At 48.4% G+C, this 22,048-nt stretch overlaps 3 protein-coding genes across 4 annotated transcripts in view; 1 reads left to right on the top strand and 2 right to left on the bottom strand.

Annotated features, from left to right (window-relative positions):
* Positions 1-416: 416 nt before the first annotated feature.
* Mutyh (mutY DNA glycosylase) lies at positions 417-12,222 on the bottom strand. Its single transcript, XM_029476250.1, has 16 exons — positions 12,153-12,222; positions 5,335-5,452; positions 4,171-4,319; positions 4,045-4,084; positions 3,858-3,931; positions 3,526-3,567; positions 3,360-3,431; positions 3,172-3,285; positions 2,993-3,090; positions 2,769-2,913; positions 2,633-2,687; positions 2,292-2,483; positions 2,064-2,200; positions 1,832-1,981; positions 1,587-1,628; positions 417-593 (listed from the first exon to the last, which is right to left on the bottom strand). Exons 1-16 carry the CDS (start codon positions 12,183-12,185, stop codon positions 468-470), a joined length of 1,587 nt encoding a protein of 528 aa, XP_029332110.1. The 5' UTR covers positions 12,186-12,222; the 3' UTR covers positions 417-467.
* Toe1 (target of EGR1, exonuclease) lies at positions 12,006-15,690 on the top strand. Its single transcript, XM_021159372.2, has 8 exons — positions 12,006-12,235; positions 12,944-13,086; positions 13,177-13,217; positions 13,348-13,444; positions 13,562-13,720; positions 13,948-14,207; positions 14,402-14,564; positions 14,641-15,690. Exons 1-8 carry the CDS (start codon positions 12,184-12,186, stop codon positions 15,259-15,261), a joined length of 1,536 nt encoding a protein of 511 aa, XP_021015031.1. The 5' UTR covers positions 12,006-12,183; the 3' UTR covers positions 15,262-15,690.
* Positions 15,457-22,048, bottom strand: part of Tesk2 (testis associated actin remodelling kinase 2) — an 89,213-nt gene continuing 82,621 nt past the window's right edge. The window contains exons 6-11 of one of the 2 annotated variants that reach the window (XM_021159371.1): positions 19,458-19,540; positions 18,462-18,546; positions 18,175-18,258; positions 17,900-17,986; positions 17,354-17,471; positions 15,457-17,096 (exon numbers count right to left, since the gene is read on the bottom strand). In XM_021159371.1, the coding sequence (XP_021015030.1) occupies positions 16,381-17,096; positions 17,354-17,471; positions 17,900-17,986; positions 18,175-18,258; positions 18,462-18,546; positions 19,458-19,540 (1,173 nt within the window). In that variant the 3' untranslated portion in view covers positions 15,457-16,380. The remainder of the gene's footprint in view (positions 17,097-17,353; positions 17,472-17,899; positions 17,987-18,174; positions 18,259-18,461; positions 18,547-19,457; positions 19,541-22,048) is intronic. The other variant, XM_029476249.1, reaches the window with a different exon arrangement.

Here is a 22,048-nt window from a genome sequence, read left to right as displayed (position 1 = left end):
TAGTCCTTTTACTTTCTGAAGTTTCATTACAGGTGAAATGTACCCTGAATGAATGATTCTGTTGTTGAGGAAGGAATTTGATACAAATCTTCCTTTGTGCTGACCTCTCTAGGGAGCACCTGTTGCAGGTGCAGACTAATAGGCCAGCATTAGCCCAACCGCCTGGGTAAGGTGATGTCTAGTTCCAATCAGAGCTGACCTGAGACCCAGATGGGAGTGATGGATGTCAGGCACTTGACAGATGCTCCCTCCAGCTGCCCTTGCTCTTTTCCGAGGGAGAACATCTGGTCAGGGTGCCTCTAGCCTCCAGAACTGTCAGCCAGAGGAAGTCAGACCCGAGCTGACTTTACCATCTTCTGAGTCTCTCAAACTTAAGTGAAGAGGCTAGAAAAAGCACAGAAAGTTCTCCAAAGGACTACAAAAATAAGCACTTTATTGGACTGGATTTTGGGTGGGGAATCCCAGTATCACTGGGTAGTACTGTTGGGTTTGTCTGTGGGGATATGACGCTGAAAGAAAGTATCCAGGACTTGCTGTCCCAGGCTGGGTTTTTTCCGGCTTGATGGAGGACACAGCTGGGACCTTTTTGAACCCTGTGCAAAATTCCAAGGTGGGAGGTAATGAGCACACCAGGGACTCTGCTACCCACTGGAGTAGGGAAAAATTTCCAACTGCCTTCAAGCATCAACCTCTTCAATCGACTCCCTAAAAGGTACCCAAGAAAATGTTGCTAAGATACAAAGCTGGGCTGGGGACATAGCTAGGTTGATGGAAGGCTTGCCTAACACACACAGAACCCTACGTTTGAGTCCTAGTGTCAGATGAAACTGAGTGCAGTGGGCGTGTGCCTAGAATCCCATCGTGAAGGAGGATTACAAGTTCAAGGCCATCTTCAGCTGCACAGTGAGGGTGAGAATGGATGGGTCAGTGGTTAAGAATGTCCTACAGGACGCCGGGCGTGGTGGCGCACGCCTTTAATCCCAGCACTCGGGAGGCAGAGGCAGGCGGATTTCTGAGTTCAAGGCCAGCCTGGTCTACAAAGTGAGTTCCAGGACAGCCAGGGCTATACAGAGAAACCCTGTCTCAAAAAACCAAAAAAAAAAAAAAAAAAACAAAAAATAAAAAAAAAAAAAGCCTGTCTTCTCCATAAAATGTGTTGGCAGTCAGGATTTCATGTCCTGGCTGACTGACTGACACAGAGCCACCCTCTCCAGCTCCTTAAGCACTGCAGACTCCACTATGTTCCAGTCATGGCTGACTCTCCTCCCAAAGCTGAAGCAAGCTACTCATTTCTAGGACTCAAATTAGCAGTTATTTTCTCTAAGCAGCTTTTCTTAATTCTTTTCTCAAGGATGGCTCACTACAAAGCTCCCACAAACCTAGCACAAACACTTGGCGTACCTTTGACAGAGAGCCCACTCCAATGTTCTTGTTCCCCTACCCTGAGGTTCACAGTGTACAATCAGTCCCTAGTTTACAAACTGTCCTTCCGCCTCCAGCAAAACCTAGACTGGGTAATATTCATGCCAGAAGGTCAACAGAAACAGGCCTGGGGGAAGAGGGCGGAATGAACCTTCGAGGCTCACCTTGCAGGTCCCTTGCCGATGGTCCTCATACATGCGGAACACCTAGCAAAGATGGAGGTGGAAGGAACAAGACAGGGCTGGCACCTTCTACAAAAAGAACCAATACCCAGAGTTCCACCCCAGCCTAAGGTCAGCCCCAGCCATACTGTTTACAGCATGCATTCTTTCTCAGTTACACAGCAAGGAGTTTACATAAAGCATGTAAGAGACAGACAAGAGGACAGCAAAGACAACAAAGGTGGTGCCTTTTTCATGGCAGTAGACACAGCTGCATTGCAGAATTCCTCCCAGGTCAGCCATCGAGCGCCAGGGGGTGCAGCGTTCGCTGGCGCCTGTCCTAGAGCCAGACTATATACTTGATACGTCAGTTTGATGTGAGAGAAGATGTGGATCACCTGGGGGGAGGAGGAAGAGACCGAACCAGGTCTGTGAATGTGAACACAGAATCCCTCGTCCCTGTCACCTTTGCTAACCTACCTCCCCAAGGTGCTGGAGACGAGTGGCAGGGAGGGGCCCACACCAGCGCCGCAGTTCCAGCAGAAGGGCTTTGTGCTGATGCTGTTCTGAGGGCTCCAAGGTGACAGATGGGAACTCCCACAGTCCTGCCAGCAGACCTGATGGCAGCCAGATATCCAGTCAGCCTCCTCTACTGCCTCTTCTAACTCCTGTTGCTCATGACTGTCCTCCGTCCCAATATCTGGGTACCTGAGTCAGGCCTTTGCACCAGGAGGATGAGGGGACCCCCGATGGCTCGGGGCTGCTCCACAACACAGGTGGCAGAGTACTCCTCCCTGGGAGGCCTGCGGCTGGCCTTTCGAGGAAAGTTGGTCACTCCCATGCTGGGGTCCCAGGGGCTTGTGGAAGGGAGGCAAAGCTGGCACTGTCTGGTGTTGAGAGCTAGAAACAAAGATTCCCAGCCCTGCTCAGGCCAAGGGGCCTTAGGTGCCAAGCCCAGGCGGAGGCTTAGTCCCACTGCAGAATCATACTCAGGCTTGAAAAGGGACCTCCCTGAAAGGGCCAGGGTTGGGGTGAGGGCCAGTGCTCACCACACTCCTCTATGTCAGGACGGCCTGGCAAGGCTGAGAGCTGACCCCGCTCCACCTGGGAGACACAAAAGAGGGTGTCACAGCACAAGAGTCACTCTCTAGGACACTCTTAATACCTCTTCCTCTGGAGGCTCACCCTCTGGTGTGCCCTGCATAAACTCTGCACGGGGCAATGGCTGCAGAGAGGGCGCTGTGGGGTGCACACTGTAGCCCCCAGCTCCATGGCAGCTTGATTGAAGTCCCCAGGCCGGGCTGGGTCCACTAGCTGCTGGGCTAAGTTCCTAAAAGTAAGGAGCACTTCTGTAAGCAAAGGCCCTTTAAACAGACCCTTTCCAACTTCCCGTCACCTCATTATCCTACCAGAGGTGATGAGAGACAAGGGTGCTGGTGGGATCGGCACCAATGGCGCGGACACGGCACAGCACCCGTAAAACATTCCCATCTACCACACCGGTTACCTGCACAAGAGGAGCCTGGGGGTCAGACTGGACTTGGTGTAAGGGGCGCTCACATTAAGTATAGCCAGGCTATGGGCTTACCTGGTCAAAGGCAATGGAAGCAATGGCTCCAGCCGTGTACCGCCCCACACCAGGCAGGAGCTGCTGTAGGGTCTCTGCTGTACGTGGCATATGGCCTCCTAGCTCCTCTACCACCTAATGGAGCAGGAAGCTCACAGTTAAGATATCAGGGGACACCGGGCTATTTTTCAGCGCACCCACCCACTTACCTTCCTAGCTCCTTCTTGTAGCCGACGGCCTCGAGAATAGTAGCCCAGGCCAGACCAGAGCTGGTTCACCTCCTAGGTGGAGGTCAGAGGTCAAAGTTCAGTGGTCTGTCTCTCAGTTGTTTCTATCTTCCCTAAACAGTGTGTGTGTGTGGGGGGGGGTCCTCACCTCCAGGGAAGCGCTGGCCAGGTCTTGAAGCTTTGGCCACTTCTGTAGACCCAAGACAGGCAAAAAGAAGTAAGGTCAAAAGCCGGGTGTGGTGGCACACACCTTTAATCCCAGCACTGGGCAGAGGCAGGTGAATTTCTGAGTTTGAGGCCAGCCTGGTCTACAGAGTGAGTTCCAGGACAGCCAAGGCTACACAGAGAAACCCTGTCTTGAAAAACCAAAACCAAACAAACAAATAAACAAATAAAAAAACGAAGTAAGGTCAAGAATGGGGATGATAGAGGAAGCCTTTTCTGGGGTCTAGTCAACTCTCCCTCCCTCCCCAACATCACCTGCATCCATCGAGTATAATAGTCGATCACTGTGGCAACCTGGGTCTGCTGCAGCATAACCTCTGACACCCACACTGGGGAAGGGGGATTAATGTGAGAGGACTGCTGGCTCCAAGCTCTTAGCCCTCAAACACAAGATCAACCCCTAAACGCAAGGACCTCCAGGCAAAGCAGCCTTTGCACTGACCAGCATAGGCCCTCCTGTCCGAGTTGGCTTCTTCTTTCGCCTGTCAATAAAACCAAGGGTGAAAACTACTGTCAAAAGGGCGAAGTGCTGACTTCCCATTCCACTGTCTCTGTCCCATCCACTTACCAAGTTTCTCCAAGGGAGGTCACGCTTCTCTTGGTCATACCAGCTGAGCAAGTTCCTTCGGAAAGCTGTGACATCAGCCACGTCGCTGAAGAGATGATATGGGGAGACAGAGGCCTGCAGTAACTCCTCTCTCTTCTGCTTGGCCAGGCCTGCAGGACAGCCAGGAGAACTCAGGGATCTTTTTTTTTAAAGAATTATTTTTAACTTTGTGTGTGTCCAAGGTCTCTGATTCCCTAGAGCTGGAGTTCTCAGCAGTTGTGAACTGCCTGATAGCTGAGTCATCTCTGGAAACCCTTTTCAGTTTTCTGAGGCAAGGCCTCAACAGGATCTCATCCACTCCAGGCTGGACTCAAACTTGCTAAGTAGCCAAGGCTGGTTATGACCGAATCCTGTCTCAACCTCCCAAGTGCTAAGATGACAAGGGTGATCACCACGCCTGGCTCTTCAGTATTTACGATTTATCTAATTGTTTTTATTGTGTGTCTGATGTGATGTATGGGCATGAGTGCCATGGTGTGCATGTGGAGGTCAGAGGGCTGCTTTCTCGGAGTCTGTTCTCTCCTTCTGCCTTTCCGTGGGTCCGGGAGGTCAAACTCAGGTCATTAGGTTTGTGTGGCAAAGGCTTTTTCCAGCTGAACCGTCTGCTGGCTCTTTTACGGATTGTTTTTTGCACAGGCGCATTGGGGACCCAGAGCACAATAACCCATACAATCTGTTCCCACTCGGGGCCTCTCCCTCCTACTCTCGTCTCTCGCTCAGGCTTTGCAACTGCCATCAGACCCGAGTTCTGGTTGTGTGAAGCCCAGACCAAATTTCTGATCTTAGTTTTGTCAGAGTCATTGTTTTCTCTCAACCACAAACAAAAATCCAACAGTTTTAGGCAGAATATATACTATGCAATACTATGGGCGTCCCTATTTACAAATCATATTCAGGCTTATAAGCTCATGTGACCCCATGAGAGCCACATGACACACAAGAATGTGTCAAAGAAATTGTTCTATTCTACTGGTAATAAAACACCCAAGGCAGTGGCTCAAAGTTACACAGCAACACAGTCAGAATTTGCTTCTTAATTCCTTGGTTCACAGCAAGCCTGAATCTGCCCTCTTTTCTGGCCAGTGAAACCAGTTCCTTGAAACTGGTGAGGGTCAAGCTCCTTACCATCCAGGCTGGAAGGCTTAGCCTGGCTGCTGCTAAGGGCACATGTTCTCCTTCTCTTGTGGTTGGCTGGTTGCTTTTTGTGACTCCTCACAGATGCTCGGAGTTTCTTCATGATAACCTGGAACAGACAGATGTGGCCAATGTGGTCATCTCTCGAAACAAAAGGGCGAAGGTCAGCCACAACGAGGCTGAATCTCAGGAGTCCTGCAGGAATTATAGCCAACCCTTCCCAGATCACTCAGAATGTCTAACTTTTTTTCCTTTTTTTGTCTTTTGTCTGCATGCATGCATGCAGATACCATGTGCGACCCTCAGAGGCTAGAGAAGGTGTGAGATCCCTGAAACTGGAGTTATAGGATTTGTGCTAAGAACAGGACTCTGCTATAAGGACAGCCAGTGCCTTTAAATGCCGAACCATCTCTCTAGCCCTGTTACTTTGACTTTTGAAGTAGGGTCTCACTTATATAGTACAGACTGGTTTCATAGTCCTGATCTCCTGTGATGGATGTCAATTTAACTAGGATCAACTAAAATCCAAACAGCTGGACGTGTCTGTGAAGAATTTTCTTGATTGGATATTACGAAGTGGGAAAGCACATCCTAACCCCGGGTCATCATCCCTTTTGGTGGTACCCACATCAAAGGACAAACAGGCAGAAGCTTGCTTTTTGCCTGTTTGCCCTTACTCTTGCTGGCAAGTTTATCTTTCTGTTGCTGAGGCATCTTTTCCCTGGTATTAGAACCTACTCCAGGATTCAAACATAGACTGAAGACCAGCAGCTCTCCAGTCCCCAGAGCCAGTGACTTCAGCACAGATTGGGACTGCAGAGACCTCCAGTTTCCTAGACTGAACCGCCACCAGATTCTTGGCCTTTCCATCAGGAAATAGCCATTGTTGAACCACAGCCTATAAGCCACTCTATTAAGTCACCTCTTAATATGTATATTCTATCAGGTCTGTCCCTTTAGAGACCGAAATATATCCTCCTATCATTACCTCCCACGTGTGCACAGCTATACCGGACATGTCTGTACCGGCTGGTTTTGTGTGTCAATCTGACACAAGCTAGTTATCAGAGAGGGAAGAGCCTCTGTTGAGGAAATGCCTCATGAGATCCAGCTGTAAGGCATTTTCTCAATTAGTGATCAGTGGAGGGCCCACCTGCCATCCTTGAGCTGGTGGTCCTGGGTTCTGTAACAAAAAGCAGGCTGGGCAATCCATGCGGAGCAAGCCAGTAAGCAGCACCCTCCAGGGCCTCTGCATCAGCTCCTGCCTCTAGGATCCTGCCCCGTGTGAGTTCCTGTCCTGACTTGAATGGTCCTCATAAGATCATGTTTGAAGGCTTTGTCCCCAGTTAGTGGAACTGTCTGGGAAGGACTATGAGGTGTGGCCTTGTTGGAGCATGTGTGTCACTGGGGGTGGTGGGCTTTGAAATTTAAAAAGGCTCATACCAGGGGCCAGGTTTTTCTTTCTTTCTTTGCTGTCTGGATGCAAAGTTCTCAGCCACTGCTTCCTGCCATGATGACATGGACTAAACCTATGAAACTGTGAGCCAGCCCCAGTTAAATGCTTCTTGTTTTTCTGTTTTCTGTTTTTTTAAAGTAATAGTTGCCTTGGTCATGGTGCCTTTTCTGAGCAATAAAACAGAAACTAATGCCTATGGTTTGGTGTTGGCTAACTATGGCACTGATGTATGCCCAAAGAAGTTGAGCAAGTGGCTTCAGAGGATGCTAGACAAAAAGTAAAGGGGCAGGGTGGGGCGGGGCCAAAACCCAAGGAGCACTTGTGTATATATATATATATATATATATATATATATATATACCTGATGCCTAGCACCATGTATCCATTGTTATGGGGTGTTTGGGGTGTCTGGGAGTATGTGATATGTAGGAAGTTTGTCTGTTAGATATCTAGCATAGTTATACTAAACATCTGTAACTACCTAGTCCACTTCACAGAAATGAGAAATAAGAATGAGGGGGAAAGACTTGCTTGAGAACAGATAGCAAATCAATGAAATAAGGCAGATAGACTATTTTCATTCCAAATCGATTCCTGGGCTAGTAAATTTTACTGGCTGGCCATTAGTCATGAGAAAATACATCAGGTATTTTCTGATGCTGCCAGCCTGCTTTCCTGGGTATCTTTTCTCTAATTGCAAAAAAACGTTACTAACAGGGGACAGTAGGATCACTGAGCAGATACGGGTGCCTGATGACCATGGCATGCCCGGACTCACACACATATACATAGACTAGAAATAGATTAAATAAAGCCAATAGGAGAAGGGACTTTCTAAAAGTACCTGACACTTAGAGGGAGTGCTTACTGTGAGTTCAACCCCAGCAGGCAGGGACTAGTACTTCCATACAGCTCGGGAAGCAGAGGCCTGAAGAGTGAAGCAATTCAATCTTATCTCTGCTGTGCTGCAACCCTACCTAACCTGTTTAATAGTCTCCCCCCTCCTCCCCTTCATTTTCACCATATGGCCCTGCTTCCACTTTCAGTGTACGGGGTATACAAGGTAAGTCTATTTGCTCTGCCTTCCCCCCAACCTTTATGTGAAGGCCTCCTCTTCCCCAGGACCACGCCTACAGTACTCTGAAGAGGACACATTCTCTCATCATCGCCAACTTCCTTGCCACGCTCACTCACTTTCACAATTCCTCCTACAGCCTGTTCTCTGAAGAAGAAAGCAAGACATGATCATGGCCTGCTGGCTGGCAGCTGTAATCCCAGCATTTAGGAGATGAAGCCAGGAGGCTGAGAAGGTCAAGGCCGTCTTCAGCTAAGCTGAGTTTGAGGGCTACTCTAGCCGGCATGAAACAACATGGCAAAAGAAAAGACAGGTGATGATGCTTTGGTTTTTTCCACTTCTATACATGAACTGTTTAATGGCTTCTATCAATCCCTGAACAAATATTTCTATTTACAGACTGCCTACTGTATGTCAAACAATCTACCCCAGTGTAGGAGCTACAGAAGTCCTTGTGCTTCAGAGGAGCCAGGAATGTTAAAACACGAAGGGGTGGGGGTCTCTGCAAAGGGAGAGACCTAAAACCCATTTTCCACCCAGAAAGCCGGGTAATAACCCGGTGACAGCTCCTCTATCTGTGCGGCTGAGGCAACACCCAACCCTTCCCCAGACCCGTATCAGCCTTTGAACCTGTTCTCTATGGATGATCTCACTGTACTTTGTCAAAGGTTTTGATATCTTAAGTTTGATTGTACACGTGGGGCTGAGTGATTTATCACCAGGAAATCTTTCACCAAAATGTGTTGTGCTTAGATATGCCTAAAAAAATCCACTGGGGGGGGAGGGGTGAGACTCCGAATACTGGCTACAGAGTTGTGTTGAACCAAACCAAGGTGCTTTGGGAGGCCATGATGAAGCCTCAGCAAACACGAACAGCTTCTGCCAGAAGACAACTTATATTCTAACAGGTAGACAATGAACAATACACATAACAAATTATACAAAACGCTTTAAGTAACTAGCTGGCTGGCAGTGATGCACACCTTTAATCCCAGCACCTGGGAGGCAGAGGCAGGCGGAGCTCTGGGAGTTCGAGGCCAGTCTGGTCTTCAGAGCAAGTTCCAGGACAGCCGGAGCTACAGAGAAACCCAGTATTGAAAAAGAAAAAAAATTAAAATATAAAGTAACTGTTGGCATACAGAGGTAAGCATGGTGGCACTTCTTTAATGCAGGCACTTGGAAGGCAGAGACAAGCAGATAGGTATGAGTTCCAGACCAGCCTGGTCTACCCAGTAAGTTCCAGTCTAGCCAGGGCTACAAAGTAAGAGACCCTATCTTAAACGAACAAATGCGACAGTGGAGGAGCCCTGAAGAGACTGGCAGCAGGTCTGTGGCATTGCAAGCAATCTAGTGTGTTGTAATGCATGGGAAAGGGGATGGAAGGTAGGACTCAGGTGAGAGGAGGTGGAGAGGTCGGGTAGTCACGAAGTAGCTTGGGGGTGTGGGGGGAACTTTCAGGTCACACTACTGGCTCTTAGACAAACTTGCCTTGGTATCATTGTGAAGATCTATGGATCAGTGCCCTAGGTTCTTGTTCAGTGGGGAGCCATTGAGTAAGCTACTTGGTGAGCCAGACCAGTGCAAGAGTGAGGTCAAGGAGCGTCCAATCCGTGTCAGGAGTGGGACTCTTTTCCTCCTTGTTCTGGGCCTGCATATCCCAGAGCATGAAGCCTTATGACCCCCACCACCCTTGAGGGTAGCCTGGTGCCCAAATTACAGGCTAAACTTCTCTTCCTATAAGGAAACATCAGGCAAGCACCCAGAATTGCTCTTCCTGCAGTCCCAGCATCTCAGCACCCGCCAATAATGCACACCCAGCCTGAAAATCCCTACTCACTCCCCAAGGTTTATATAGCTCTTGTTACCCCCAATAAAGGAGAGCAGTTTCACTGACACCTGTCTCCAGGAGAGGGCTGTTTCTTCCACACTCACTTGGCTGAGGCTGAGATCCTGCTAACCCACCAGCCCGGCTAAGCTTCATTCCTTCCAGTCCAACCCAGTGTGCGAGGTGCTTTGATATCCAGAGGCCAGAGTGTCATCCTTTCACTATGCTCCAACTGCCTAACTTAATCTTATTTTACTTTATTTTGCCACAGGCTCTCACTGTGCAGCCTTGGCTGGCCTGGAACTCTGCCTCCCCAGTGCTAAGGTTCATGGCTTTTGTCACCTGAATACCATACCTGGCATTCTCCATTGCAGCTTTTATACCAGTTGTAATATCAAATTTACTTTTGATTCTTTTGGTCAATGTCTTCTTATTCTACTTTAAATAAAACAGCACTTTGGAAGCTAAGCAGGATGACTATGAACTCTGGTTTCATCTCAAACAAACAAACAAACCAACCACAAGCCTGGGAGTTGAAAAGATAGTTCAGTGGTTAGTGACAATTAGCACAGAGTTGGATTTCCAGCACCTCCCAATCATCTGCAACTCCAGTTTCAGGTGATCCAACACTTTCTTCTAGCCTCATGGGCACCAGGGACCCTCCCTGTGCACATACATATATTCAAGAAAATACTCATATACATCAAATAAACTCAGACACAGGGACCCTGTGCACATATACATATACAGGAAAACAGTCATATATATTAAACAAAGTAAAAGTTAAAAAAAAAACAAAACCCAAAATCCCACAACTTTGAGTGGAGGTGTGGGTCAGTCAGTGACTGTCTAGGGTACATGAAGTCCTGTGTTCAATCCTGGATCCCACGTGGCTGCACAGTGGGGGCTCATGAGTTTTGATCATAGCATCCATATTGGACTGCTCATAAACCAGCTGTGACATCAGCCCTAGGCTAGGGCCAGGGGGATTAGAGGGCTGTGAGATCTGTGTTGGAGGGTGGGATCTGACTGCACTCACACACAGACCCACGCAGAAATCATACACGGAATTAAAAATAATAACAAACTTTTTTTTTTTTTTTGTTTTTCGAGACAGGGTTTCTCTGTGTAGTTCTGGCTGTTCTTTGTAGACCACTTTGTGGTCAGAAATCTGCCTAATCCGCCTGCCTCTGTCTCCCAAAACTCTGGGATTAAAGGCGTGCGCCACCATCGCCCGGCTACAAATCTTTTTAAAAAGTCAAACCAGAGTGGTTGTGCACACCTATAACCCAGCACTCCAGGTGTGAAGATTGCTTTTTGTTTTGTTTTTGGAGACCAAGAGTTTCTCTGTGCAGCCCTGGACGTTCTGGAGCTCACTCAGTACACCAGGTAGGCCTTGAACTCAAGAGATCTATCTGCCTGCCTCTGATTCCTGAATGATGAGATTAATGTCGGGAACCATCCCACCCAGCCCACCCAGATGATTGGGAGGTGCTGGAAATCCAACTCTGTGCTAATTGTCACTAACCACTGAACTATCTTTTCAACTCCCAGGCTTGTGGTTGGTTTGTTTGTTTGTTTGTTTTTGTAGACAGGGTTTCTCTGTATAGCCCTAGCTGTCCTGGAACTCACTTTATAGACCAGGCTGGCCTTGAACTCAGAAATCCACCTGCCTCTGCCTCGCGAGTGCTGGGATTAAAGGCATGCGCCACCACGCCCAGCTCCTTTTAAGATAAGTTTGAAGCCTTTTCTCTTTTTAAGATAAGGAGAAATCTAGGTCGGTGGAGTCAGAGAACACGTCCTAGGATGGGACTGATTTCCGACATTGTTACCACCTACAGATCAAACTAAGACAACTTGGCTCTTCCTTGCCATCGTCCTACCAAAACTTTAACTCAAGTGCACATTAATACTTAGGTGAATTATCTTTAAAATGTTCCTGGTCACTTTACTACTTATCTACGTGTGTCCTGTAGAACGCTTCCCTCTCACTTCCTTATCTTTCTGGGCTTGTATCCACGCTCAGGCCCCCTTTACTCGGCCGCGCACCCCTCTCTCCGGAACTCCTATGCTTGCTTTAGCTCAGCGCAGGGAACATTCTTTCCTCAACCCAGCGCCGGGAAGCCTGCGCTGCCCATGCTAACTCTTGAGTTTGTGTAGGTGAAACGATCGGCTGTAATTTCAAGGTTCCACGTTCCCGCCACCACAAATGGAAGCATAGATTACCTCCTGCGCAGTCTCCGGCCGGCTGCTCCCGAGAAACCCCGCAGGGGGCGTGGCTTCGCTCAGTAGGGCCGTCCAGCCAATAGATACTCAGCGCGCGCAAGGCCCACGCTCCGCACCCCTCCAGACCACTCGGAACGGAAGTTGACCCTACGGGACCCAGACGCCGAGACCCCGCCCCATCCTAGATCCGTGTCGCTTCTGGAGACGAAGCGGAAGTCTCTGCGTACCTCCAGAAGGCTGGAGAGGAGCGAGGGCGTCATGGCCGCGGACAGTGACGATGGCGTGCCTCCAGTTCCAACGTCCTCTGATGGTGAGCAGCTCCCCAGGGGTGACCACAGAAGCCTAAGGGGTCCTGGGGAGGGAAAAGCCTAGGCTCGGTAGCTCGGAGACAGGCCGGTAGTTCTTCTTGCCTCAGCTATCTTAGACTACAACTCCCAGTGTGCAGCGCGTGCAACTGCAAAACTCGAACTGTTGTAGAGTGGAGCAGTGAGGCGGGTTGGGAGGTGTGTTTTGGATGGAGCCGGTGGTTGTCAGTCGGTAATACCGGAGTGCGTAGTCGTCCACAGTGAGTGGAGCTTGGGTTTAACTTTGGAGCACTTCGGTAGCTGTTGAGGCACCATACATATGTGGCTTTACGGGATCGGTTTGTGTTTGAGATAGGAGCATGCTCTGTAGGCTAGCCTTGAACTCGTGGTCCTTCAGCCTAATGCTCCCTAGACCTGGGGTTACAGGCTGGAGGATAAAGAATCCTTAAAGGTTATCTAGTCCACTTTTCTCCTGATCATGATGCAAAAAAGAAATGATTTCCCAATCCCACATAAAGGCACTGGAGGACACAGATGCCCTTTTTCCAAATTTAGGGCACTGCCCATTTCAGAGCTTGTGTTTAGAGCTGGTAGATGCAAAATCTTTAAGCGAAAGCTTGTCAGTGGGCGCCCCTTTGCCCACATCTAGCTTGGTGTTTGCTTCACTGGGACCTTGTGAAACCATCTAAATCCATCAACGCCCTTATCCCCAGGTGGTGTCAACAAAAACACACAATCTGCAGAGGAGTTTGTGGTTCGGGTTCCTGTGGTAGACGTACAGAGTGACAACTTCAAGGAGATCTGGCCTTCACTCTTGCTAGCCTTAAAGACAGCTAGCTTTGTGGCTGTGGACACGGTGAGTCATGGGAGAAAGGGAGGGCAGGTGGCTCTGAAGGGTTTGGTGATGGGTGTGGAAGATAACCACACTTCCTTTACCCACCCATAGGAGCTGAGTGGACTTGGGGATAGGAAGAATTTGCTGAACCAGTAAGTATAAGCCTTGCCTGTAATCCCAGCTCTAACAAATATGTAGGTCTCAACCCTGATGCTAGGGACTGCCAGCCCTGGTAGTTTGGATTCTTTGTGAAACTAACTCATGCCCAAACCCAACTCTAAGGTGCATTGAGGAACGTTACAAGGCCGTGTGTCATGCTGCCAGGACCCGTTCTGTCCTGTCCCTGGGCCTCGCCTGCTTCAGGCAGCAACCAGATAAGGTAGGAATTACCCTCATCCCAGGTCTGAGGGAGGCATGGGGCATGAGAGTTGAGATCTTAAAGGTGGTGGAGGGTTTTCCTCACAGTTTTTGGTAAAGCAGATCCTCGTTTTTTCAGGGTGAAAATTCTTACTTGGCTCAAGTGTTCAATCTCACCCTGCTGTGCATGGAGGAGTACGTTATAGAACCGAAATCTGTGCAGTTCCTGGTACAGCATGGCTTCAACTTCAACCGGCAGTACGCCCAGGGTATCCCCTACCATAAGGGCAATGACAAGGTAGCTCTCCAGCTTCCTCTGACCTTGAGTTCGAGTCCCCTGTGGTTTATTTCTTGCTTGCATAGGCCTGGGGGTGACATGTGTGTGACAAGGCTCGAGAAACGAGACCTTTGAGGAAGGGGCAGAGCGGGGTTAGATAATGAGGCGGTGCTTCCCCAGTGGGAAACCTGGTTAAGTGTGCTGACAGGGTGTTGACTGGGCATCGTTGTCCTTCCCCTTCCACCTAGGGAGATGAGAGCCAGAGCCAGTCGGTACGGATGCTGTTCCTTGAACTGATTCGGGCCCGTCGGCCCCTGGTGCTACATAATGGCCTTATAGACTTGGTGTTCCTGTACCAGAATTTCTACGCGCACCTGCCTGAGAACTTGGGGACCTTCACTGCTGACCTGTGTGAGATGTTCCCAGCAGGCATCTATGACACCAAATATGCCTCCGAGTTCCATGCCCGATTTGTAGCTTCCTACTTAGAATACGCTTTTCGGAAATGGTGAGAACATGGTTGATGGGAAGGAGTGGGGCCTGGCATGAGCCTGTTTCATTCGCTTATTTATCTAGTACCTACCATATGCCAGGCACTGTTTTTAGGTGCTGAAGATTCAGCAGTGAGCAAAACAACCCCCCCCCCCCTGTTCTGTTGGAACTCATATGCTAGTGGAGCAATACCTTCTTGCGCTGTTGCAGTGAGCGGGAGAATGGGAAGCAACGGGCAGCTGGCAGCCCACATCTTGCCCTGGAATTCTGCAGCTATCCATCTAGCATGAGAGGGCACATTGACTACCGCTGCTGTACGTCCCCTGGGACCTGCCGTCGTTCTCGTCCCACTGGCATCTGTGACAAGTTCTCAGTGAGTATATGTCTGTTTCTTGGGGAGGGAAGGCTCTGATGTATGGAGCCCCTTCTTACACTTTTCCAACCTCCAGGCCTATGGCTGGTGTCCTCTGGGACCACAGTGTCCTCAGTCACACGATATTGACCTTATAATTGACACTGATGAGGCTGTGGCAGAAGATAAGCGGCGGAGACGGCGACGTAAGGACAAACGGAAGAGGTCTTTACAGAGCCAACCAGGGACACAGGCCCTTGCGGAAGCTGAAGATGGTCCTCCCACAAAGCAGGTCTGTGAAGATAGCCTCAAGACTGAGAAAATGGAACAAAAAGTGGCGGAAGGTGAGGCTGGGGATCAGCCTGGCTCCAGGGAAGGTCACACAAGTAGCTTGGAAATGGCACATAGGAGGACAAGTGCTGAAACAGCTGATGTGGCCACCTCAGAACTGCTGGTGAACCAAGCCAGCACTAACCCCGTGCCTGGGGATGGACTGCATCGTGCTGGTTTTGATGCCTTTATGACAGGCTATGTGATGGCCTATGTGGGCCTGAGCCAGGGACTTCAACTCTGCAGCTCTGAACCTTGGCTTCCTGAATGTCACAACAAGGTATATCTAAGTGGTAAAACTGTACCCCTCACAGTGACCAAGAGCCAGTTTTCCCGTCCATCCAAAGCCCACAACCAGAAAATGAAGCTGGCTTGGGGCAGCAGCTGACTCCAACATCTACTTGGTAACTAGGCCCAGGGAGAGAAGCGAAGAAGAGTAGGAGAAGAGATGTTTGGCAGAGTGTAGTGGCTTGTGTTGGTCATCCCAGGAACCTAAAGGCTAAGGCAGGAGGACTGTTACAAGTTCATGGCCTACATAGTTCCAAGTTACCCAGAGCTATACAGCAAAATCATATTTCAAAAATAAGTCATTTGAGTCTTTAGTCTAATTATGTCACATTTAACTGCTACAGAGTTGTCGAGCAGGTCCTGGCAGATACTGACTACTTCAGTACTGTCTTCTCTTGCAGACTCAGGCCTGGGTACAAATAAGGCTAACTAGCACCTGCAACATCAACTTTATTATTTTTTTAATCTGAAAGTGTTTTGGGAAAAGTTAAAAAAAAAAAAATCAACAGAAATGAATTGACCAACTTCATTCTTTGGTTATTTCTTACTGCGGCTCTGTAAGGACAGACTGTTCCCAGAGCTCCAGCTACAGGAGAAAACAAAATCAGTCCAAGTATAAACCATTAACTAAAGGTTGCATCACCTGTTGACACATACATAAAGCAGGCCCTAGGGCCTACAATACCAGCCCCACTCCCAACGCAAGGTTGAAAGTCTTGAGGCAAAACATTAAGACTCCTTTATAAATATGAAAATAGATTAATCAATTGGAAAAGTCTTTGAATAGGTTAGCTTAAAGATCCTTGACCACCACATTGCCTTGTCTCCCCCTTGCATAGAGATGTAGTGATGTGGTCTGACATACAGTAAGTGCAAACAGCAATTATTCAAGTGTCTGAGACATACTGGCAAGAAGCATCCCAGTCTTCAGGTCTAAGAAACAGCCATACCCCTAACAGCCTCCTAGCCAACTCCAGTTTCCATCCTGTAGCTTTTATGCCCCAGAATCGGCATGAGAGACTTAGAGTAGGAAAGGAACTGGTACATGGTACCTGCCAGCCCAGCCTAGAACGAAGAGTTTTTTGGTCCTGTCTAGGACGTGCACTGTGGTCCATGGGAGCCAAATCTCCTTGCTGGATTTCAGAGGCTTAGAATTAGGTTGGCCCTAACTACTGAAACACCTCTCATATAGCAGGCAGGGACTAGTCCTGCCCCCATCTCACCCATCCTGCTTTCCCTGGGTTTGCAAGCTTATTCCAGAGATAGAGAAGTGGACAGAAGCCTTTCGTGGCCTTTCCTCTTCCACCTCCATCTCCTCAGAGGCAGCCCCAGTGCATAGGCTGGTCCCCTTAAGCCTGGGTCCAAAACCGTTTTCTTCTTGGGGGTTAGAGCAGTCCATGGCCTCTTGGCCTGAAGCAGCTGATCGGGCAGATGTCCGGAATGGTGGGATCTCTCTTACTCCGTACTTGAGACTACTGAGTCGTGCTGGAGGCCCATCAGACAGTGATTCTTCACAGCCCACAAATGGACAAGCCTGATGCAAGAACTCAGGTGAACCAGGCAAAGACCGCCACCGTCTGGAAGACATGGCCAAAGGCTCCTGACAGTCAGCCAGAGTTGTACTTCCAGGCCCCGGTGCATCCAGGTCAAATACAAGGGAAATGACAGATTTGCTGGGTAGGTCAAAGAATTTGACCTTCCCACCCTTGAGATCTTGGCGTGCACTGAAAGGGTTGACTTTTGGGGTATGTGTAGCACCATCTCGTGGCTGGTAATAGGGGTCCAAGACACTGACTGTACGTGGGGGCTTATGAGAAAAAATATCTGACTGGCTTCGAGACAGCCAGATAGTACGTCTTGGACGTGGAGACTTGTGGGGAATCTTGTCATCCAGTGAACTCAGTCGCTTCCCTCCAGGCACTTTCTCCAGTGGTCCTAAAGAACAGCAAGCCTGGGTTACTTTCAGGCAATATAAGCAGTATTTTATTACATACTTTTCTTGTCCATTTCATCAACGAGGGAGCAAACAGGGAAGCACTGTGACAAGTCACCCCTGTAAGAGAGCCTAGTACTTTACTGCCCATGACCACTGCCCTCCTCCTTCTGAACCCACGACCTTCCCTAGAGGGAATGTCTCACAGTCTCTTCCCTCCCTTTGGGGTCAAGTTTGGGGTTCTGATCTGATCTCTTACCTTTAGCTGTGGGCTGGAGCTTCCTATCTCTCTCCAACTCTTCTTCCGGTAAGCGGCTCATAATTTCCTTTAGGGTCTTCCCAATCTCCTCAAAGGATGGGCGCAGTTTGGGGTCCATCTGCAGGCATCCATACCAGCCATGAGCCCTATAGTTCACTTCTCACCCCAAAGATGAAGTGTGAATCTGTTTCTGGCATCTTAAGATTCAGATTGTGTAACTAAAGTTTTCTCTAGTATTAGGACTGGCTGGTGTTCTACTCCAACAAATAAAACCTGACAAAGCTTCGTCAGCACTCAAGGAGAGCTGTGGGGTTTACCCTGCAGGCTGAGGATTGAAAAATAAAAAACAGCCATTTTTTCTGTCTTTGGTCCAGGGCTCTCTGGAGAGTCTGTACAGACCAGAGTAGGAATATGGTTGGTGTTACACATCTGGGGGAAACGATGGCATGCCCCTTAGAGGCAAATGTGTAGCCTTTCCCTACATGCTAACCAAATGAAAAGGACTCAGCCAGCACCTGACCAAAGCCAGGTGAAGAAGACACTCACATTACAGCAGTTAAAGGTGAGCTGCAGGAAGTCTGAGGGGCAGTCTCCCACCATGTTCTGGAAAGCATCGTAATCCAGCCCAAAATTCTGTGGGTGAATAAGGTGGAAAAGTGTACAAGGGACACAAACAGAAAAGTCATAAATTATACACACACTTAGAAGCTGGGAGCTGCCTCAGAAATGGAGTAGTTCCAGCAACTCCACCCCAAGGGTAAAACAGTTCCATAGTCAAGGCAACCCATCCCCGTAGTGTTCATTCCATGCCAGCAGCTTACCTCTGTGCGGGGAAGATAGTCCGGATCAGCCTGAATGCGGGCGATGATCTCGCAGAGGATGATGCCATAAGAGAACACGTCTGCCTGGTAAGTAGTCAGAGCTCAGTTTCCCTCAGTGGAGTGAGGAGTGGGATACCTTCCCTGCCTCACCCACATCTCTTTAACAGCCTAGGTCTAGGCCATGTTTCCCATATTCTATTCAAGTCACCCACCAGGTAACTGCCAGATGCTAACATGAATGGCTCAGATCTTTTCCTGGGCCACAAAGGCTAATCTCTAATACTTACCTTCTCATTATAAGGCTCATCTCGGAGAACCTCAGGTGCCATCCAGAAAGGCGAGCCCACCACAGCTAGCTTCTCGCTCCCTATACTGTGAAGGAAAGAAACTTTGCCAGTGCCTGGTGCAATGGGAATTAACAAAATAAATAAAGGTTTCACATAGCCTAAACTGTATATAATGGAGGATGACTTCTAGCTATTGATCCTCCAGCTTCTCCCTTCTGAGCTCTGGTGTTGGGATTTACTTGGCCTGCCTCCCGAGTGCTAGGATTAAAGGCGTGCGCCACCACGCCCGGCATGGGATTTACTTGGCTTTGTGCATTCAAGGTGAGCAAGCAGAAGTTAGTTAACTAACTTCTAACTGGGCTGTGTCCCCAGCCCTTTTTTAAGTCTTTGTTGCTGAGACACAGGCTCATAAAGCCCCTACTAGGCTCAAATTTGCAGGGATCCGTCTGCCTCTGCCTTGAAAGCACTGGGATTAGAGTGTGCCACCATGTCTGTCCATACAGTCAGAGAGCAGTGGGATTACAGGTGTGTGCCACTATGCCCTACTATAACAAGATACACGGATCTTGGGGCTGGTGAGATGGCTCAGTGGGTAAGAGCACCCGACTGCTCTTCCAGAGGTCCAGAGTTCAAATCCCAGCAACCACATGGTGGCTCACAACCATCCGTAACGAGATCTGGCGCCCTCTTCTGGAGTGTCTGAGGACACCTACAGNCACATGGTGGCTCACAACCATCCGTAACGAGATCTGGCGCCCTCTTCTGGAGTGTCTGAGGACACCTACAGTGTACTTATATATAATAAATAAATAAATCTTAAAAAAAAAAAAAAAAAGATACACGGATCTTTTGATCGCTGTGGTTTTGGTGCTCCCAAGGATGGGTATAGACTTGGAGGGGTCAATTCCAGGAGTGAACCTGAGCCGTGGCCAGGTCCCGATTCTGCCTTAGTTCTGACTACTGCCTGTAGGCTTAGTGTCCACTAGGGTTACTCACCTAGCATCAGGGATCTTCTCAGCCAGGCCAAAGTCAGCTACCACAGCAGAGTAACCGTTTTCATCTCTCTTTATCAGGCAGTTCTAGGGTTCCCAAAGCAAAGAAGGTAGCTTAGAAGGAGGGATCAGCCAGCCAGAGTTAACACGAATGTCTCTACAAGAATAGCTTGTCCTGTTTATTGGTGAACCACACACTTAGCCTGATCCCAAGGTCAAAATTGGGGGCTTTAATATAGCGAATGAGGTTAGGTGTGATCCTTTAACCTCAGCCCTGGGGAGGCAGCAAGTCCGGGCTAGCGAGGGTACATAATGAGAGTCTGTGTGATGGTTATTCTTGGTTGTCCCCTATGTTTGGAATTAACTAAAACACAGGTGACTGGGAACACCTGTGACAGATTTTTTTTTTTCCTAAATTATTTCAGGTGGGAAGTCCCACTTTAATCCAGATCTTTGAGGTGGGAAGACCCACCTCTAATCTGTGTCACACCCTCTGCTGGCAGCCTATATAAAGGACATAGAAGACACTTCCTCTCTGCCTGCTTGCTTGTACTTTCACTGACATGCCACGCCCTCACTGGCATTAGAGCCTACTTTGATATTCTGGCATAGATAGACGATCAGCTGAGACATCAGACTGAACAACTACGGCATTCTTGGCCCTTCTAGTCCAGCCATTGTTGGACTAGCTGGACCACAGCCTGTAAACTATTGTAATAAATCTATTCATTCTGTAAGTTCTGTTCTTCAAACCCGTGTTCTCAGTCTTCCTAGTGCTGCAACCCTTTAGCACAGTTCCTCATGCTGTGGTGACTCCCAACCACAAAATTATTTTTTTTGCTACTTCATAACTAATTTTGCTACTATTATGAATTGTAATGTAAATATTTTGCCAAAGTCATGACCCACAGGTTGAGAATCATCGCTCTAGAGAACCCTAATACACCCCCATCTCCCCCACCTCCAAAAAAAGGCCAAGTGAGAAGATAATTCTGGATTTTGAGTGAGTGACTGCCTTAGGTTTCACTTCCGGCTTCAAGCAAGTTTTTTATTTTGTTTTTTGTTTTTTAATCTAAGTATTTCTGTAAGCAACATACTCCACAAGCAAAGGGATAGAGCATCAGTATATAATGGTCATCATTTGATCCAACAATAACAACAAATGTGTGCTTAAGGTCCCATACACTTTTCCGAGTGATGGTCCAGAATCTCTCTTCTCCTTTTTGTAGTACACAAGAAGCAGGTTCACAGGACAGTTATGGGAGACTACCATCTTCCCAGTGAAAAAGCTGAAGGTATGCAATAAACTCTGGTCAGCCATGCTTATAGGGGGTGATTTGAGGAAAACATGCAGCTTTCTTCTCATCCAGGGCAGTGTGAGGAAGTGGACGAGGAACTTTCACATTCCCCACAGTGCTCACCGGATCAATATGGGCAGAACAAGGCCAGAACTCACATGTGGCTATTACCTTTTGTTTTCGTGTGTGTTTGTCAGGACAGTCTCACTATGTAGCCCTTGACTGGCCTAGAACTAAAAGTGCAGACCAGGATGGCTTCCAGCTTACAGAGATCTGTTTGCCTCTGGGGTGATAGGGTTAAAGGTACAAGCCACCATGACCAGACAAAAACATGATTTTGGACTCAGACTCCTGTATTTTATTTTTTGGTAGAGCCCAGGTTGGCCTAGAACTTGGTACGTATCTGAGGATGACCTTGATTCTCCAGTCTCCACTTCCCAAGTTCTGAATTTCTAAAGCACTTTTTTTTTAAGGTTCCCACACCCGCACCCGCAAATAAGGGTCTCTGTATAGCCCTGGCAGTTCTAGAACTGCCCTGTAGACCAGGCTGGCCTAAAACTCACAGATATCCACCTACCTTTCCCTCCTGAGTACTAGGATTAAAGGGGTGCCATCGTTGACTTTTTGTTTTGTTTTGTTTTGTTTTTTGAGACAGGGTCTCTCTGTATAGCCCTGGCTGTCCTGGAACTCACTTTGTAGACCAGGCTGGCGTAGAACTCAGAAATCTGCCTGCCTCTGCCTCCTGAGTGCTGGGAATAAAGGCGTGTGCCACCACGCCCAGCACTAAACATGGTCTTAAGTATCAAAGATACTAATGCGAATAAAACAGAAATCCTGTCTCTTAAAGCTTACTATAATGTAGGCCGGCAATGGAGGTGCATGCCTTAGTCCCAGCACTTTAGAGGCAGAGGCAGGTGGATCTCTGAATTCAGTGCTAGCCTAGTCTACAGAGTGAGTCCCAAGAGTGTCAAATCCTATTATAAATAAATAAACAAATAAATAACTTAATATAATGTACTGTCAAAGGACAGACTATCAAGCCACTGGCTTCCCTGTTTCCTCAGTATACAGTTACCAAGACCCAACCCTAATCTTGCCAAATGAGGGAGGCTCAGGACAGCTTCTGAAGTTTACATATACTATTTTTCATTGACCAAAAGATAATAACTAAATTCCCTGGTATAAGAAGTTTGTGACCGGGGGCTGGTGAGATGGCTCAGTGGGTAAGAGCACCCGACTGCTCTTCCGAAGGTCCAGAGTTCAAATCCCAGCAACCACATGGTGGCTCACAATCATC

The sequence above is a fragment of the Mus caroli genome, chromosome 4, assembly GCF_900094665.2.
Source record: "Mus caroli chromosome 4, CAROLI_EIJ_v1.1, whole genome shotgun sequence".
Taxonomy (NCBI): domain Eukaryota; kingdom Metazoa; phylum Chordata; class Mammalia; order Rodentia; family Muridae; genus Mus; species Mus caroli.
This window is presented reverse-complemented; position numbering and strand designations above follow the sequence as displayed.

What these genes read in the sequence shown, in the direction of transcription:
- Toe1 (XM_021159372.2), top strand. Translation starts at nt 12,184, where the DNA reads ATGGCCGCGGACAGTGACGATGGCGTGCCTCCAGTTCCAACGTCCTCT. An exon ending in AGTTCCAACGTCCTCTGATG is followed by an intron (nt 12,236 to 12,943) that starts GTGAGCAGCTCC and finishes CCTTATCCCCAG; the next exon opens with GTGGTGTCAACAAAAACACA. An exon ending in GCTTTGTGGCTGTGGACACG is followed by an intron (nt 13,087 to 13,176) that starts GTGAGTCATGGG and finishes ACCCACCCATAG; the next exon opens with GAGCTGAGTGGACTTGGGGA.
- Mutyh (XM_029476250.1), bottom strand. Translation starts at nt 12,185, where the DNA reads ATGACGCCCTCGCTCCTCTCCAGCCTTCTGGAG. An exon ending in TATGCAGGGCACACCAGAGG is followed by an intron (nt 2,688 to 2,768) that starts GTGAGCCTCCAG and finishes TGTGTCTCCCAG; the next exon opens with GTGGAGCGGGGTCAGCTCTC. An exon ending in ATCGGCAAGGGACCTGCAAG is followed by an intron (nt 594 to 1,586) that starts GTGAGCCTCGAA and finishes AATTTTGCACAG; the next exon opens with GGTTCAAAAAGGTCCCAGCT.